Below are 18,590 nucleotides of genomic sequence, written 5' to 3'. Positions count from 1 at the left end.
GGTAAGAAGAACCAAGAAGGGGCTAGTTCCAAGAGAAAACCTGGGCTCTGCGGCCAAGGGAGGAAGCAGGTGCTGTCCTCTGTGGCTTGACAACCTGTGTAGGGACAACCTGCCGCTGTTCTTCTCAGATGGAGTTCATGCAGCCTGCCTCACTAAACCCAGGTCTATGTGTTTTCCATGAACGAGGAAATTGGTGCTGTGTAGACCAGGCCTTACAGGAATGCTCCCTCACTCCTTATCCACACTAGTTTCCACGGTTTGAAGCTGGAAGCCCCAATCTATTTCTGATGCCTTAAATAACCAACCCTGGAAATCGAACCCAAGGCCTGAAATTGTGCAGCTGGGACCTTAAGACTCCTTTCCTTGGCAAAAAACGGGAAGGTAGGGATAGTCAGGGCTGGATTCAGATGGGGGCTGTGTATCAGTTGTCTACTGCCAAGGTGATGCCACATAGCAGGTAACCACCACAACGGCGGCTTCACCAGTCATGGTTTATTTTTGCTTATGTGACCGGGTTAGCTAGCGGGGTCAGCCAGGTGGGGCTTGCTCAGGTATTTGTGGTTGTGAACAGCAGACATGTAGGTGGCTTTCCCGGGCTGGGCTGGGTTGTCTTATTTCTCTGGGGCCTTGGCTGGGACAACTGGCTGATTCAGCTCAGTGTCTCATCCTCCAACAGGCTAGCCTGGCCTCTGGATGGAGATGGCAGATGGACAAGAGAGTAGAAACCCATGTGGTGTTGGGTGTATCTCTGTGCCATTGGCCACAGCAAGTTGCAGAGGCCGAGTCCAGAGTCAGGGTGGGTGGTGGCCATGCAAAGGTGTGAGTACAGGGTGGTGTGCTAAATTGGGGCATTCAATGCAATCAATCTGTTCCTCTAGTTTCCTGATAAGGGGACTCCCAGGAACTGAGACATTGTACCCCAGCTAGCAGAGAAATGGGATCATCTCACTCTCAGCCCCAGACCCTGGCCTCATGGACAGCCAGATGAGGACCATGAAGCCAGAGAGAGGGCTTGGCTCCATTCAGTCTTTCAGCCATCCCAGTGAATGTTTCTTCAGGTTCTGGATGCTGGGGGATGACCCTTCTGGTCATCTTCTGGGGGACCCGGGCCTGGAAGTCAATGGCTAGACAGCTTGGGTTCTTAGCAGAGATACAGGAGGTGCTGTAGTAGCAGTGGGAGGGGCCCCTACCCCGCAATACTGAAGTCACAGAAGGTCCGCTGCTCTCCCTCCCCACCCCTTCCCCTGGAACTGAGGCCAGGGCTCTCCAGGTCCTTCCTGCTTCATTCTCCTGCCCTTGCCCTGCTTCCTGTGCCCCAGAAACCTTGGTCAGAGGAGACCTGGCTCCTCCTTCCAGACGTTGGAAGCTGGCACTCCTGTCCTCCCTAGGGTCCAGGTGTACATGAGGCTACTGAGCCTGGTGCCTGACCTCCTCTTCCTCCCCTTCCAGTGCTGGGCTGCACCCCCAAGCGGCCTCCACTCCCTGTCTAGGGAGGTTCAGCATTCTTTAGGATTGTGCTTGTTTCAGCTTATGTGTTGTCGTGCCCCAAACATGTCTTTGTTATTCTAAGCCTGTGCCTGACGTTTAAATATATTGTTTCTTTGTCCCATATAATAACTACTGAGGCTGGTATTCTTATGAGACTCATTGTACAGATGGAGACACTGAGGCTGGGGGAGGCCAAGAGGCTTGCTCAGGTCACACTACTCAGGAGTGACAGGGAGGGACTCCAGCTTGTGACGATGCCCAGGAGCGGAAGGACCAATCATGAGGACTTTTTTTTTTTTAAGATTTTATTTATTTATTCATGAGAAACAGAGAGAGAGGCAGAGACATAGGCAGAGGGAGAAGCAGGCTCCTGCAGGAAGCCCAGTGTGGGACTCAATCCCAGGACCCCAGGATCACATCCTGAGCCAAAGGCAGATGCTCAAATGCTGAGCCACCCAGGTGTCCCTCATAGGGGCTTCTTCTGGAGGCCTTTCCTCCCAGAGATCTCTGCTCTCTCCTCAATTCCTGGTCTCTGTTCCTCTTTGTACTATAACAGAAGACAGCCCTTCTCCAGGAGCCTAAGAGAGAAATGGAGGGATGGGTCTGGAAACATGAGTTTGAGAAAGCCCAGCAAATGCTCCTTTTAAGTGGACATCTTCTGCAGCTTCCTAACTCTGTCCCAGGAGGAACTTGGTCCTCTCCCTTCCTGACCCCGGGACCCCCACCCCCACCCCCAGGGAAACAGGAGGTCAGGAGGTGGGCGACAGGCCAGTGAGATCAGCTAGAAACAATTCTTTCTTTTCTCCCAGTGACGAGTCCACACCCTGGCTACATAAATCCTTTCTTTTATTTTTATTATTATTATAGCCCAGGGTCTAGCATGGGCCATAAATGGATTTAAGAGGCTGCTAGAGTATAGAATTTAATATATTTGGCATCATTAAAGAGTGGCGCAGCAAACCCACTCGGAGAAGTCCGCACCCCTCCCCCAACACCACCCCTCCCCCTCCATCCCACAAATCCTCCCAGCAAAGGTTTCCTGTGGGGCAGCCCTTGCTGGAGGGAAGGGCGGTGGGGAAAAGAGCAGAGGCAAGGAGGCCGGGAGGGTGGAGAGGACACTGGGCAAATGACCAATTAGGGAGACTGGGGGGAGATGGGACAAAGCTTTCTAGATAAGCACAGTTTTTATCAGCCTATAAAAATACCACTTTCACTAATCTCCTGGCTCCTTCTCCAGGCTCCTGGGACCAGATAGAGGGGTGGACAAAAGGAAGGTCCACAGGACAAGAGAGGGGAGGTCCAGGGCTGGGGGGCACTTGGGGCAGGGAGAGAGGAACTGTTTCAGGGCTTCAAGGCTCAGAAAGCCAAAACTGTGCTACAGGTTTTATTTCTCCGTCCAAACGTATCACTGTTTAGACTTCTATCCTGTTTTATTGTCTGGAGCAGGTAGTCCTGTGCCCTTTATTGATTCCTGATATGTCCTCTGTCTTCACATCTTTGACTCTGAGTCCAGCTGTTTAAGAGCTTCATATACTTTGTTCAATAAGTATCTCTCTAGCATCGACTGTGTAAATGGGACGGGCGCCACGCTCTCTGTCCTCAGCAGCTTAGAGTCTGAGGTGAAGACAGATAATAAACAAGCACATAACAAAAATGATTAGGAGGCATGTCCATGAGGAGAGCTGGGTGGGGAATGGGTGGGGGGAATGGAAAGTGCAAAGGCCCTGGGGTGGGAACAAAGGTGGGTGCAAATGAGAAACAGAGACCAAGATGGGTGGAATGTGGAGGCGGAAAGGAGGCCAGGAAATGAGGTGAGAAGGATGGGCAGGGGCCAGCTCACACAAGGCCTTAAATATGTGAGAAGGAGCTGGGATTTTATCCTAAGACTTTTGAGGTGCCATTTTGGAGGGCTGTAAGCAGGGATGGGATGGAATCTAATACCTCATTTTTGCTTAGGGGCAGGTAGCTCATGCTTAGGCTTGCACTAAGCCAGTGGGTGGAAGGGCGGTGTGTGTGTGGAGGATGTCCTATAATCTCTCAGTGTGGGTTGCACTGGGGGCAGAAGATGGGGATCCCAGTCATGGCTCTGCTCCAAAATCCTGAGGAGCTTTGACAATTCCTTTTTTTGATCTCAGTTTGCCCACATGTAAAATTAGAGCTGGATTAGTTAGCACTCAGAGCCCACTCTAGGGTCCCTCCCTCAGGTATTGGTCTGTGTCAAAGCCTCGGGCCCTCTGCCGGGGTTGGCAGGTGGCTGGGAAAGACATGGGCTGCAAGGTGAGGATTTACCTGGAGATGGGCTTCTCTCTTGGCTGCTGTAAAACCCGCACGTCCTTCTTCCCCTGAACTGGTCTTGTCCAACCTAGTGGACGGGGGTGGCTGTTGAATCAAGGAGTCTATCCAGAGGACCGTCCCCAGGCCTTGGAGAATGATCCCCGGTGGGGCCCACCCAAGTACTTCTCCTGGGCTGGAGGCAGCCCCTGAGTGCTCCTGTGTGCATGATCACAGCAGAGGAGATGTGAGTCTCCAGGCCGAGGGGGGAGGTGGGGTGGACTGTGGACATGGGGACTGAGTGTGAATCGTGAATGAGCTGGTGTAAATGCAGCTGTGCGCAAAAGTGTGTGCATCCCGGCACCCAGGCTGGTGTGCATGAGACTTGGGGGGGGGGGTGAGGAAAGATTATAGTTGTGTGTGTGTGTGTGTGTGTGTGTGTGTGGTTTTCTGTGTGTGACTGTGGGCTGGTGTGACAGTTTGTCATCATATTCGTGGCTGAGTTAATGTCTCCATATGTGAGTGACCATGATTGTGTGTCTATACGTGTCTGACTCGCTGTCTCTGGGGTGTGGCCATGTCTTTGTGTGGCAACGAGTAGGAGACTGTGTGTGTGTGTGTGTGTGTGTGTGTGATTGAAACAGGAGTGTATTTGTGGATATTTGCCTGCATGAGGTTGCATGAAACTGAGGACAGGTGTGTCTGTGTGTGTGTGAGACAGACAGACAGACAGACAGAACTGCGTACCTAGACATGCAGTGGCTGGCTGTGCATGGCTGTGTGAGCTTTAACTGACTCCCAAATGGCTGGGTCTGGGGCATCTGATCGCTTGACCTCTTGAAGACAGAGTGTCCTGCCAGCAGCATCGGGAGGGGCGGGCTCAGGGAAGCCAGCTTCCTCCCAGCACCAGGGGACAGAAGTGGCTGAGGCCAAAGGCTGCGTTCAGGGTGTTCAGGGCCGTGAGGGGCTGGTAGCAGGACTGGCTCAGCAGCCCACGTAAGCGCTGTGCCCCCTCCCCAGCTCCAGAAGGACTGCTGCAAGCTACCCTGCCACCCCTTCAGTGGCATCAGTCTGCAGGGCTGCAAGGAGCAGATCTATCAGAGGGGGAGCCCACCGGGCCACCTGGACTTGGGGGACAGTGTCATAGGCTGCCTGAATCGAGGGAACCAACTTCCAAAAAGCAAATAGGGTTGGGATTCAGAGTCAACTCTGTCCCTCCGGGATTGGGGGAGGGCCCGGAGGTGTGCGCAGGGAGTGTGTGCACCAGTCGGGGTGGCACAGTGGCCCCGGGAGTGGGGTGTGCTTGTGCGTTACCACCTGGCCTCCTTGGCTCTGCCCGCGGGGGAGGTAAACGCGCCCCGCCGACTGGCTGGCTGTGCATCGGGCACCTGACTTTTCCAACCTGCCCAGGGTGTGGGGCTTTCCCTGAGCGCAGTGGGGACAGCTCCCTCCACTCCCAGGCACCTCTCACCCAGTTCCCAGGAAGTGACTGTGGAATCTGGTTCCAAAAATAGACTCTGGTGGCGCAGCCGCCTGTGGACAGCCCCCCTGGCCCCCTGGGGCAGGGGTGGGGGGTAGTTGGCAGAACTTCGACTGCCTTCCAGGGGGCCCAGGCCTGGGGGCTGCCACTCGGAGCTGTTGGTAAAAATAATAATCATAAAAGTGGTCAATAAAAACGGAGGGGAGCCGAGCGCTAGGTTATGAGCCCAGGACACCACTTGACCTGTGGCGATGTTTGGCTAGTGGCTGCCCTGCAGGCTCAGCGCACACGGAGCCTTTACACAACGACACCCAAACCCACACAGGCTTGTGCCACACACTTGGGATGGGTGCGTCGCAAATTCACAGGTGTTTTCGGGTAAGGAGGCACACAGAAAAAATATACATATAAGAGGAAGACATGACAACACATACACACACACACACATAAACACACATGCATACACACAATGGCAGAGAGACACAGTTTCTCCACAAGTGACTTCACGTCATACAGAGAGACCCAGGGATAATGTCATATTCAGCCAAACAGAAGGGGACCCATGGCCCAGGCCTCCAGGTGGAAAGTGGAACCTTCAGCTTTGTTACAAGAGGCGGAGCTGCGAAGGAGGCTGGGAGTGCAGGAGGGTCCAACCTTGTCTACACCCAGATTCAGGTGTCCTGGGGGCAGGTGCTCACTCCTGGGTCCTGGGTCCCCACCAAGACACACCAGGAGCCGGTATGTGGGGCCTCTGGGGAAGCTGTTGGGGGTGAAGAACTGGCGTTTGAGAGGTCTGCGAGGAACCCCAGAACAATCGAGCTTGGTGGTGTCTGCCAGCAACCTGAGGGAGAGGGGTGTGGGAGATATGGGAGATCTGGAACTGTGGCCACCTCACAGAGGACTCATCTGGCATTTCCCTGGAAGGCCAAGGGGTTGGCGGACCCCAGGCCAAGGGAACCACAGCGTGGTGGCTTCAGAGTGGGGACCCCTTGCACCTTCCTTTGGGTTGCTCCTCCCAAGCTCTGGATCTCAGAGTCCTCTTCTAAAGAAGTCCTTCCCTTCCTAACTAGTGGCAGGCAGCGCTGCGCCAGGGGCTGGCCTGGGAGGAGTATGCATAGGGCAAACAGGTGGCAAGAAAAGGGGTCCAGAAGCAGGAAAGCCAAAGGCCAGGCCTGGGGAGGCCTCAGGACCAACATAGGCCTCTAGATCCATGATCTGGAGCTCCTAGAAGGCTTGGGACCTTCCTGAGACCTGCCATTGGGACCTGGGGGCTACGGGATCCATGTATACCCTGAAGCTAATGGGTCTGGGGTGGCACAAAGATGGTAGGGCCACCCTGAGGGCTGAGCTGAGCGTCTGGGAGAGGGACACAGGGGACCTGCAGGCCAGGCAGCCACAGAGATTGCTGCCTCTGTGCCTCTGAGGGGGGCACCCTCTCAGCACACTGAGCCCACAGCCACCTGGGCACTCTTGCTCTCCAGCCACTCGGGGTGTGGCCGGGGTTCCCTTCCACACCCTCCCTGAAGCTGCAGAGCCTGAGGAATGGCAAGGAGCTGGGTGCATGTCAGCAGAGGCTGTGTGACCCAGGCAAGTCTTCACCTTCTCTGAGCTACTTATTTGTTTTTAAAAAAACAGTCAGGCGCATCTCATCCTTGCCTTCCCCCACATCCCACCCACCCCCATTTCCCTCCTGCCAGGTGGCAGCTTTCACTGGGGCTTGAGGCCCTGATGAATATGGGCTAAGGTCTGGGGACAGAACACTGAGGTTTCTAGAATACCAGCACCTCTGCGTCCCCTCTCCCATCCTGCTAAAGTTCTCTTGAACCTGAGTCTGCAGGCTCACCCACACAGGCCTTCTTCTCCTTCCTGGGTGGGAGCGAGGAGAGGGGATGGAGACAGGACAGAGAGATCTGAGCCCTTGCTCCAATTGCTAAGCTTCCAGCAACTGCCTTAGTTTTACTGAATGTGCCTTTAGATGTTTAAAATGGGTCCGTTGTGCTTGCCTCAATTTAACAGACTCCTCCCGTCCCCTTTCCCTTCCCTGGCTTGGTAGAGAAGCCCTGTCCTTGCAAAAAAGTCACTCTGGTTGAGCATCTGCCTTTGGCTTAGGTTGTGATCTGGGGGTCCTGGGATGGAGTCCTGCATCGGGCTCCCTGCATGGAGCCTGCTTCTCCCTCTGCCTGTGTCTCTGCCTCTCTCTCTGAGTCTCTTATAAATAAATAAATAAATAAATAAATAAATAAATAAATAAATAAAATCTAAAAAAAAAGAGCCACTTCTGGCTTCTGGAATCAGATGGCCTGGGTTCAAATCCCACCAGAGGGTGCCTGTAGCCTCAGGAGCCACCTACCTCATGGAGCTATCAAGAGCTAAATGAGTGTCCGTAACTGTGTCACAACAGCTCCTGGCCTGCGGTAAATGTTAGCTATTATCACACCTCAAATGCTGGCAGATTTTTGAGCCTCGAATATCCACATTTCTCTCTTTGGGTTGTGGAGACTCAAGCAGGACTCTTCTGAAAATGTTAATGGAAAACGCTTAGGGGGGAAGATGATGGGGGCTGCTTCTGCTGGCTGCATGGGGCTCAAGCTGGAAAGAGGTGAACGGGACTACTACTGGCCACGTGGGAGTTTTGGGGGAATTAGACGCTGAGTTTTGTCTTCCCTGACCAGCCTGGAGATGGACGGTGTCCCCTGCAGAGAGTGAAACAAGAGGGGAGGACCCTAGAGGAGGAGCCATCCCAAACCCAAACCTGCAGCCAGAGAAGTCTCAGCCTGCACACAGGCCTGGATCCCTTCTCTCTGAGGCCCGTTTTCTCTCTGGCTCCCTCGATGGCTCCTAAGTTGGTCAGTGCCCTGGCTCTTTACCGGAGCTTGCTGCCTCCAAAATGGAAACAGAAAAGTCAGCCTGTATGGTGCACTGCCCACCTCCAGAAAAAAGAGGGGCAGTTCGCCCTACAGGTTCAAGAAGAAAGTAAGAGAACCCCGACATACTATTTTAATGCCGTTTATATTACATCCACAATGGAAAATGTTTTCTGTAAAAGGAGTATAATGTATTCTTTCTTTCAGTAAGGACTTGTAGACGTGAAAGCCACAATTTCTCCTTCCTGACTGTTCCATTTAGAAGTTAATCCAGGCAGGCAAAAGGGTTGTTTGAACCAATGCAGGGAGCCTTGAAAGCCAAGCCTATTGGGGTGAATAGTATGTGTGAAGAGACCCGGCTGGGATTTTGGAGTTCGGGCTTGGGTGAAAGCATCCCTCCCACTGCCTGAGCCTGGGCCTCTGAGGTCACCACTGGCGGGCAAATCCAAGTGGGGGCTTTTGCTCCAGATCTGAACCCATCCAGCAGAGACTAAATCTCGATTTTCTCCTGTTTCAAAGATGGGGCGTTTGTCAGTCCCTGGTGCGTTGAACCCACACGGGAGGCTCTGGAAAGCCCAGAGCCACAGGAGGAAGAGCCTTGCAGGCCTCAGAAGGCGCTACTCACTATTCCAGGAAAGCTCGGTGGTCCTGGGGTGCCCCCTTGTTGAGAGCATTCAAGGGACTCCTGGGTTGCCATGGTGACCAGGAGCCTCCCCAACCCCCCACCGCGCAGAAATGGTCACCAGGAACTTTTCTTTGCCACTAGCCTGTCAGTTGCACCCCAAGACAAACCTCAGTTTCACCCCAGGGTTTTCCGGGTGTGTGTGTGCATGGCAGCTGGGCGTCTGGGGTCTCCGCTTCTGGACCCTTCTGTCGGAATCGCCTCCAAAGGCCAGAAACCCAGCTCTAGGAGGCCCAGAATGGGGGTGTGGTGTGGGGGTACTGGCTGCGGTGCTCAAGGCCCCGGGCTGAAAGGGAAGAAAAATTAGAGGTCTTGACCAAGCAATCGTTCTGGTGATGGATCCTTCTAGTTTGGGGTCTGGCCGCCCTCGTCATCTGCACCCCCACACGTGTCCCTTCACCTCCTCAAAGTCATTACTAGAGTTTTCACTCACAGCTGGGGGTGGGGAGGCCGCTCTCTCCTCCACCCCTACCTCCCCAGCACCCCTGCAGAGCTCCTCCGCAGCTGGGGCCTGTAGCCATGGTCCTGGCCAGTTTCTCCTCGGAAGACAGAAGCGAGGGATACGAGGCGTAGCCACCCAGATTAAACTGACAATTCCAGCGTCCGTAGAAGTGCTTTTTAGGTTCTCTTTGACCCAGGCATGTCCAAGTCCGAAAGCTTGGTCAGACCTTACAAATTTCCAAAATCACTGGCCGGGCTTATTTTGCCTATAAAGTTGTTACCTGAATCATCGACTTGACTAGGAGATGTCAAGCTGGACTTTCCTAAAGGGGGGTGGGGTGGGGAGTGCTCTCCCCTTTGTTTGCTTCGCTGCAAATAGACCGAGTTCTGACTCCCTGCAGTGCAGACAGGAACCATGTCCCTTCCCCCCTTAAAGAAAGCGCTTTATGAAACATTAGATGGAGTTCTCGCCGGTGTGGACGTCTTGCTCTGTGAGGCCCAGGCTGGCTGGAAGGAGGCCCACGGGCAGCCAGAACTGGAGTCGCGGTTTCGTCTCTGGTTTTGAATCCGGCCCTTTGAGCAAGCTTAACACGTGTGGATTTAATTTCCCTTTCTTTCTCGCTTTCTTTTCTCTCCCCCCACCCTCGTGAGGGAACAAGAAAAATAGTCTGCTGTGTCGACAGCGCGACACCGTTCCCTTTGCCAAAGAAAATTTGTCTTTCCAGAGCTCCCGAGAGCAGTGGGTTCCCAAATTTCCACTGCACCCTCCAGTTGAGGGAGGGAGTATCCAGACAGCCAGACCTGGAGGTATTAGCCTGAGTCTCTATCAAACTGGGCCAGAGCCCTGGGATTCAGTATTCTTTCCCCCACATCTTTTGGGGGCTGTGTGGACAGGCTGACTACACCGGAGCCCAGGTTCTGGGCTGCAGATATGGTTGGAGCTCTCAGGCTCATTGTGGACCACGGGGTAGGAGGTGGCTCCAGGTTCTCTCTCAGTTCAAGATCCTTATCCTCCTCCTCCTTGGAGGACTCTCTAAATTGGAGGGGCAAGAGCAGAGATGCTCCTTTGTATTCCTTACCACCTTCTCGGCTCTTTGGGAGCTTGCAAATCTCCAGCATTGAGATCTCAGCTGGGCCCCTAGAATGATGCTCCCACTTCCATTTCTCATTTTATTATCCTGATGGGGGGGAGGAAGGGATCTCACTCTCGCCAAATTTGGGGGAGCGGGGAGGAATATTTCCAAAGCACAGAACATCAGTGTGAACAAGCATAGCAGCAGTAGTAATTCTCAGTGAAAATACTAGAGGAGAATATTGGATATTAAAATAATGGCAATAGCTAGTATTCTTCCCACATGCTTCTTGTCCAAAGGGAAGCAACTAGGAATGGAATAAAACATTGGGAAGGGAGATACCATGGTCCTAGAAAAAAAAAAAAAGAACAGAGCCAGATTTAACTAGGCAGGAGGGGAAGTGACCCCTGAGAAACTAGCGAATTTCTCTCCCTTGGTCTGGCTCCCTTTTGCAGAATGAGTTGGTCCAAGTTTCGTTGGTCATATCTATTGTTAAAATTCTTATTTCATTTTTCCAGGCCTCTCTGCCCTTCTCCCTACTGTGGCCTCCAGTAGACACCCGAGTCAGGCAGGGATGCGTTGGAAAAGACGCAGAAAAACGAGGGTGTCTTCTTCAGCCAGTTTTTTTTGGGGGGGGAGGAAAGAAATAAGGTGGTGTGCGACTCCACTTTCTTAAAAACAGAGGCAAGAATGAAGATCCACAGCGGTCTCCACTTAACTTTCGTCTAGTTTTGTTTCGGACTTTTAAGTGGAAACCTCTACCCTTCTACCCATGGTGAAATTAAAATCGGGGCCAGGTTTTTGCAAAACGAGGAAAATGCATTTCAGGGGCAAACCCAGCTGCCAGCAGGTCGAGGCAAGCGGGCGATGCCCCCGTAGCAGAAGGGGAAGCTGCCTGCCGCCGCCCCTCTCTTCGGAACTCGCTCCCCAATGACTGGGCGAGAGAATGAAGATGCTCGCCCCGGCTGAGGTCTTTAATTTACTCGGTCGGCGGTCGGGGCTCCGGAGCGGAGCGTCCCGGACGGCGGGTCGGCGGGTCGGCGGGTCGGGGCCGCGGCGGCTGCGGAGTCCTCCGCGAGCCGAGCCGGTCGGGGGTGGGATGCGAGAGAAGGGAGCCCGGCGGAAAGGAGCTGAGCGGGCCCGGCCCGGCCCGGCCCGGCCCGGCCCGGCCCGGAGCCGCCTTCCCCGTCCCGCCGCGGGGCCCAGGCCTCGGTTTCCGGCCCACCTCGGCCCAGGGGCCCAGCGGGAACCCGTCTCGAGGCCTGGGGGCGAAGGATTTCGGCTTCCCTGGGCGCCTGGGAGCAAGCGCTGCACCGTACGGGCCTCGGAAGGGGAGAGCAGAATCGTGGATAACTTGGGAAACGAGGGAATTTGGGGGGCAGTCACTGCGGCCTGGCCGGGCCGGGGGACGCGGGGCCCGCCCGCTGGGAGCAGCGGGGTGTGCGGCAGGGTGTGCAGCAGGGTGTGCGGCGGGGTGTGCAGCGGGGTGTGCAGCGGGGTGTGCAGCAGGGTGTGCAGCAGGGTGGGCGGCGGGGTGTGCAGCAGGGTGTGCAGCGGGGTGTGCGGCGGGGTGTGCAGCAGAATGTGCAGCGGGGCGTGCGGCGGGGCCTGCGGCCGGGCTGGCCGGGGACGCCCGCGTCCTCTCCCCGCGGGCCTGACCTTCGCTCCCGGAGCTGCTCGGTCGCGGCGGCCCTGACTGCGCGCTGCCGCTCCAGTCCCAGAGGGCCGGGGCCTGCGGCCAGGCCGTGCTCCGAGAGCCCCGCGGGCGAGGGCCGGGCGGAACCCAGGCTGGAACCCCGCAGCGGCGGGCGAGGCCGAGGCCGAGGCCGAGGTCCACCGCCCTCCTCCCCCGGGCGGGGAGCTTACCCTCGCGCGGGCCGGCGCTCGCTCGCTCGCTCGCTCCCGGGCAGGCCCGGCTCTTCCCTCCGCCGCGCCGCCGGGGGCGTCTACGCAGTACGTTTCGCAACTGCACCCAGCGCGTTTCCAGCTGCGCGCAAAAGCCCGAGAGCGCATCCGCCGCGGGGCGCTTTGAAGTCCGTGCCCACCGGGGAGACCAAAAATAATGCGAATCGTTATTGCCAAACAAAAAACAAAATTGAGCGTCTGCCCCGGTGCAGGCCCGGCCGCTGTGATTGCTCTCTGCAGAAACCCCCCTTCTATCCCCACCCCGCCACCCGCGGCACCCCGCCCCCGCCGGGACAGGCTGGGGACGAGTTGCATCCCCGGACCCGGCTAGAGCCGCTCTCGCAGGGTGGGCTTTCTCTCGGCGAGAACACTGCGGACGACTCTCTCCCTCTTGGCCTCCACGCCTCGGCCTCGTTTCCCCTGCGCGGTAACCTGGGCTCCCCGTCCACGCAGGTCTGCGAGCGGCGCTGAGTTACCGCGGCCCGAACGGGGCCGGCCCAGGGCGCCCCGAGAGTCGTCGTTCTGAGAGCTCCTCTTTGGAAGACAAGGACCACAAAACAAAACAAAACAAAAAACAAAAAACAAAAAACCAAAAAAACCAAAACCCTTTTTAAATAATAAAGGGACTCTCGTGCCTCCTCCGAGGGACCTCGTTCCGCCCCCCCCCCCCATCTGATTTCTTCCCGGGGCCTTGGGCCGAGGTGCGCTCCCACCTCCCTTGCCCACCCTCCCCTCCCCCTCCCCCTCCGAGAAAATCGATCTTGGCTCTATTTGTGCCTGATGTTCGCCACCCCCATTTCCCCGAAGAGCGCTGGGTTTGTTTATTTCTTTATTTATTCCCGCGGCCGAGGCGTCTGGAACTTGTGGCTGCGCAGCCCCGGGACTGATGGGCGAAGACGGGGAGAAATGAACCTCCGCGCTGCCCCCCAGTCGAGCGTGACAGCGCGCGGGCCGGTTGCGTGACTCGTGACGTCTCCAAGTCCTATAGGTGCAGCGGCTGGTGAGATAGTCGGTATCGCCTGGTTGCCTCTTTATTTTATTGGGGTATGCCTGGTAATAAATAGTAATATTTAATTTGTCGAAGACCACAAACCAGCTTCGAGCTGGGAGGTACATATACCACTCTTGACAGACGCTGGAAGAAGGCTCGGCCTAACGGGGGTCTTTTTTGGGGGGCCCTTTGCAAACTCTCCACTTGAACCCCCACTCCCCAGCAAGGCGCCACTGCCGGCTTCTGCGCTGGAAAGAAGAGGTGGGATTTTTGGAGGTGAGTGTCCCCCTGGACAGCTATGGTGGGGTGGTGGTGGTGGTGGATGGGTTTCGCTCAGCACTTCACCTGGCCTGGGCCCCCTGGCTTCCCGCCCCAACTGGGTCCGGCTGAACACCCCCTCCCAGAGATGCTGTTTTTCACAGTGGAAGTAAGAATGGACTCTCTTGCATTTCGCCTTGGACTGTCACCTGGCAAGAATAGATTCCCGTCCGAGGTTTCAAAATCCCAGTTTCGAGTGGTGGCCAGAACCAAGTGAATCTGGCCAGGCAGTTACTTGGGGGGAGTTCAGATTTGCCCTCCCGGGAGGGGCCTACAATTTATTTATGGGAATTTATTTTATCCGCAAATCTCTGAGAATTTAAAGGGATTGGAGAAGTCTTTCTGGATTTCCCCTTCCTTTTGCCAGAGGCGCAGAGATTCAAGCTCATCCTGAAGCGATGTTTGTTTCCAGTCTTTGGCCCGGGGTCGCCTCCTTAGCGAGCCCAAAGTCCTGTGAGCTGACAGTCTGAAACGGTTGAGGGTGTTTTCACACAAATAAATAAACTGCTTCAGCGGCAAAAGGTTGTTTGCAAAGAACCTGGAGGGAGGAGTGAGAACTGGAGCAAATGCTGGGCTGGCTTTCTCCCCCTGGTCACCCCACTTTTAGGGACGGACAGTCCACTTTGTAATTTTGCAGCGGATATGTTGCATCCAGCTGGCCTCTGATCTCCAGCGTGTTTCTCCTCTCTGCATCCCTCTTCCCAGGCCTGCAGGCCCACGTCTCTAGTCAGAGCCCCAGAAAGGAATAAGGTGAGGGGGTACGGGAGACAAGGGTGGGAAACCATAGGAAACCCTGACATTTAGTCCCAGCTCGGATGCTTGGTGCTCCAAACTGGGTCTGCTCAGGCTAAGACCTACTCACTGTGTTTACGCTTCTATTGACCTCTTCAACCCGCAAAATAATACATTTCAGAGAGGGGGAGGGCAGGGAGAGGGGCCGAGCCAGTCTCCCATGACTGTTTGATTATTTTAATAAAACTGGGTACTGCCTGGCGTACACCTCCCGCCAGGGAGGTCTGCTGGCCCTGGGGGTGGGAGCCCCCCAGCAGTTTCTTTCTTGGCATCTTTGATCTGAGCCCCCATCCCAATGCACCTTCACCCTGCCTTCACCCTGGAGTCGCTGGGAGTTGGGGTGGTGAGTGGGGAGGGGGAGAGATGTCAGGGCGGCCGTCGGCGGCCAGCCGGGCCAGGCGGGGTCACGCAGCACTGTCTTGAGGTCAGCGTCGGAGGGAGAACGTAGGCCAGGCTTCAGAGGAGGCGCGAGGCGTGTGTGTGTGTGTGTGTGTGTGTGTGCAGCGTAGTGTGTGCAGACTCCGTTCTCTGCACAGCCGTGTCACTGAGATTACTTCCCGGGCAGAAGCCGACCGGGTTTGCGATGATTTGTGCAGGATTTTTTGCAGCCTCTGAGCCGAGCTCAGAGAAGCAGAGATGGATGGAGGTTGGGAAGGGGGTGGAGAGGAGGGGTGAGCTCGAGGTCTGGGTTTGAGAGTAGTGCTGTGATTTGAGTGTTCGGGAAATCTAATGGAAAAGGTGGTTGGGGGAGGGAGCGAGAAGAGAAAGGGAGGGAGAGAGGGAGAAAGGGAGGGAGGGGGGCGGGTAAGAGGCAGAGGCAGGCTGTGTGCAGTGGGAGCTAGTGGGATAGGCAATTTCAGTACTTTGTAAGCATCAAGGCAGCCCAACGTCACTGAGCTCAGCTGAGTCGGCTTGTATTTCTGAGAGAGAGAGAGAGAGAGAGACTGACTCTCTTCCTCGGATTCCAGAACTTTAACCCTGAAAGCGGCGCCCAGAAAGGACCTTGACCATTCCCACAGCTCTCTCCTATCTCCCAACTTCCCCTCCTGAGGGGTGCAAGCAAGGAGCGGGCCCCGAGGTTATAACGTTCAGGGTGCTCGCTGCGGCGGCTGCTGCGTGCGTTCCTTGGAGCCCTTCTGGCGCCTGACAACTTGGAAGTCTTTAGGGAGAGCGGGAGAGCGAGCGAGCGAGCGAGCGCAGAGCGGAGGAGGTGTGTGTCGGAGGTGGGCAGTCGCCGCCGAGGCTCCAGCGGTGGGTGATCCTTTGTAGGCAGCGGTAGCGGCTAGTCTGGGCGAGGAGTCCCCGGCATAAACCCCGGAGCCACCATGCCCGCGCCCCCGCCTCGCCGCCGGCTTCCCTGCTAGGAGCCAGAAGGGATGTGGTGAATGCACCGGCTTCGCCCAGCGAGGTAACCGTCCCTGCAGATGGCCCGGGAGGCTCGGGAGGGAGCCCTCCGGCCCAGCCAGCTCCGGGAGGCGCGAACGGCGGGACTCCAGCCCGACCCCGGGCTGGCGGGGAGCTCCGGGCGCGTGGAGCCGGTCGGCCGGCCAGCCGGGGAGGCGCGCGGCCCCGGAGCGGCGTGGAGGGTTGCAGGACGCGCGGCCTGGTTCTGTCAAACCGCATCTAGCTCGCCCCCGCCAGCCCTGAGCTGCCGCCGACCCGACCCGGGCGCAGGATGGGCTTGTCCCCGTGGCCGGCGGCAGACTTGAGCGCACGTGGGGGCCGCCAGCCCCAGGTTCTTTTGTTGCAAGAAGGCTGCGAGGGCTCCCATCCCCGTGCCTCCCGAACCCCAAGGGTGTGGCGAGGGAGGCTGCTCCGGAGACGGGCCTCCGAAGCCGTCCTCCACCGCCCCACTCCGGGTCTCCAGCCACCGCAGACCTGGGGTTGGGGGAGTGGGGGATTCAGCTTTTTGCTTTAGCGGCTGCTAAGCTTTGGGGAGGCCCTCCTCGGCACCCTCCTTCCCAGTCTAACCCGGTTTCGAGGGAGCAAATCCTTACTTGGAAACGTGGAGGAGATTGGAAGGCGATCAGAGCAAGAGGCAGGCTCCTCCGGGCTTGAACAGTTCTGCAGCTGTTATTTTAAGTGTTCCAACCTCCTAAGCCCGCCACCCGGGCCATTCTACCCCTTGCGTCGGGCCCAGGAGGCCGATCCAACCATTGCAGCCCAGAATTTATCTGGAACCCTTGATATCCTCGCGAGCTGGAGCTTGGGCCTGCACTTCCAGCGAGCCAGGCCCGGCTACAGCTCCGAGAAACTTCCCTCGGCCTGGCTGGCTCGTCAAAATGTGCGTCCCGGGCTGGAGAGCCCAGAGAACGCCGGCCGGGCCGGCAGGGGCAGGGACAGAGCGCGGGCCGTGGGCGCCCAGGAGCGTGCCTCCCTCCGCACCGCCGCTTTATTTCCTCGGCTGTTGGGCTGCTTTTCGTTTTTTTTACCGTTGCAAAAAGTTGAGGGAAAGCGGGAGGACTTTTACTGTTGAAGGACTTTTAATTTTAAGGCCTGCAACTGATAAAGGATGAACGTGAATTCTCCTCGGGACCTGGTCTCTCTCCATCTGTAACATCTTTCCCCTCCTATGTTTTTGGTTTTGCAAGAGGCGGGTTACTGCAGGCATTTTGCTCGCTGTGGAAAATATTCCTCTTGCGAGTTTTCGTACACAGAGCTGTGATGTCCTTCTGTGAATTTGACAGAGAAAAACAATTCTCGAAAGGACACTAGGTTTTTGTTTTGTTTTTGGTTCGTACCCAATGGCTTCCAAAAATACCCAGGCCTTATCTTTATTGGCTCTTCCAGAAGTCCAGACAAATTTGACGGGCAGCTGGCTTATCGTGGGGAGCCTGCGCAGGGGAGATGCGGGCCTCGCCTCCTCCTGGTCTGACCCGGGTCTTTCGCAAGAGGTTGTGCGTGGTCATAAAGTAGTAATGATGATAATAATAAGGGAACCTTCTGCAGCCTCCTTCAGCTGGGAACGGAGGTGCTGGGAGCTGGACACTGGGGACCCAGCTGCTCCCTCCTGTCACTAGAACCTTGTTTCCAACCTTCTTTTTCTCTCTCTCTGCTTCCTGTCCTCAGAGTAGGACCCTGCGCGGGCACAGGGCGCCGGGCACACCATGGCCGACGCAGACGAGGGCTTTGGCCTGGCCCACACACCCCTGGAACCTGACTCAAAGGATCTACCCTGCGACTCCAAGGCCGAGAGCTCGCTAGGAGCCCCCAGCAAGTCCCCGGCGTCTCCGCAGGCTGCCTTCACCCAGCAGGTAAGGAGAACTCTAGCCGGAGGCTCTTTGCAGGAACCAGAGGCCCTCCCGCAGGGGAGGGATGGGGGTGGGGTGGGTTGCCCCTTTCCCATAATTGTCTTCTTTCCTTTTAAATCCCACTAATTCCACCTTTCTCTGCCCCGTGTCCCCCAAATATCAGAATACTCCAATCCACTTCATTGTGATGATAATCTTTACGGCCAGAGGATTTTGGAAATACATTTAGGTTGTGAGAGAAGTCTTAATTATCTGGCTATTTGGGGCCAGCTAACAATAGCCCAGATCATTCCTTTGCTGCTGGCATAGGTGTAGACTCAGCCCCCAGCACCTCATTAAGGGCTGGGTCAGCGGCTGCTTCAGGCCGGCGTGAGCGATGGCTTGACCCCTCTTCAGATCTTCCGTAGCCTTCGCCTCCGCCCACCTCCTCCGCGCCGCCGCCCAGACCAGGGAGTTGCACTATTTGTCTTGGGCCGGGCTCTGGAGGGCTGGCTCACCCTGGCCGGGTGGCGGGAGCAGCATGGCTTTGCTGAGAGGTTGCAGTAGGCTCCCCTGGGTGGAAGCTGGGCCCCGAGGAGAGAGTGAGGCCTCGGGTGTGCTCTCTCTACCCTATTCCCTGGGCGTTCTGGGTGCTCAAGGCGGCCCGTGTAGCCCTTGATGATTTAAATAGGGTGTCAGATGGTGCGGAGCAGGGTGACATGACTAGAAGAGATATTTGGATATAGCCAAAACCTTTCTTTGGGATTTCGATCAATGTCCTTCCTGAGAACTTCATCACCTGTCTCTTTGCCCTTCCCGTCTCAGGAAAACACATGTACGGTTGTAGAGAAGCAGAGGGCAGTGGGAACAGAGCTTGGGAAACGTAGATTTTTTTCCTACGGAAAAGCAAATCTGCTTATTAGTTGTGGATTATTGCAAAACGAAGATTTCTGTATGTATATTTTTTGCATCGGTTTTGTAAAATAATATTTAGTTGAAAGCGGAAACGTTGAAGTTTCGGCTGTGCCCTGAATCGAAACAGCTCGAAGTGAACG

General features: G+C 56.2%; 1 protein-coding gene and 1 long non-coding RNA gene across 14 annotated transcripts in view; one reads left to right on the top strand and one right to left on the bottom strand.

Moving 5' to 3' along the window:
- The window catches only part of TBX5 (T-box transcription factor 5), an 86,592-nt gene that overhangs the window by 25,592 nt on the left and 42,410 nt on the right, over window positions 1-18,590 (top strand). Inside the window, exons 1-3 of one of the 9 annotated variants that reach the window (XM_077875761.1) lie at window positions 14,797-14,951; window positions 15,575-15,713; window positions 17,375-17,559. In XM_077875761.1, coding sequence (XP_077731887.1) covers window positions 17,413-17,559 — 147 coding nt within the window. In that variant the 5' untranslated portion in view covers window positions 14,797-14,951; window positions 15,575-15,713; window positions 17,375-17,412. Of the gene's footprint in view, window positions 1-4,633; window positions 4,756-11,251; window positions 11,270-13,072; window positions 13,472-14,796; window positions 14,952-15,111; window positions 15,714-17,138; window positions 17,277-17,374; window positions 17,560-18,590 lie in introns of those variants that run through there. The other 8 variants (XM_077875765.1, XM_077875769.1, XM_077875762.1 and 5 more) reach the window with 8 other exon arrangements.
- On the bottom strand, window positions 1,793-12,834 carry LOC144299904 (uncharacterized). Of its 5 annotated transcripts, XR_013366542.1 has the most exons (5): window positions 12,166-12,834; window positions 8,896-9,071; window positions 7,992-8,427; window positions 3,778-3,850; window positions 2,073-3,102 (listed from the first exon to the last, which is right to left on the bottom strand). It is a non-coding gene; the product is annotated as an uncharacterized LOC144299904 (long non-coding RNA). The 5 variants fall into 5 exon arrangements; XR_013366541.1 differs by lacking the exons at window positions 2,073-3,102; window positions 8,896-9,071; window positions 12,166-12,834 and adding an exon at window positions 1,793-2,066 and having other exon boundaries at window positions 7,992-8,878; XR_013366539.1 differs by lacking the exons at window positions 7,992-8,427; window positions 8,896-9,071.

The sequence above is a fragment of the Canis aureus genome, chromosome 27 (genome assembly GCF_053574225.1).
Source record: "Canis aureus isolate CA01 chromosome 27, VMU_Caureus_v.1.0, whole genome shotgun sequence".
In the NCBI taxonomy this organism is placed as follows: Eukaryota; Metazoa; Chordata; class Mammalia; order Carnivora; family Canidae; genus Canis; species Canis aureus.
This window is presented reverse-complemented; position numbering and strand designations above follow the sequence as displayed.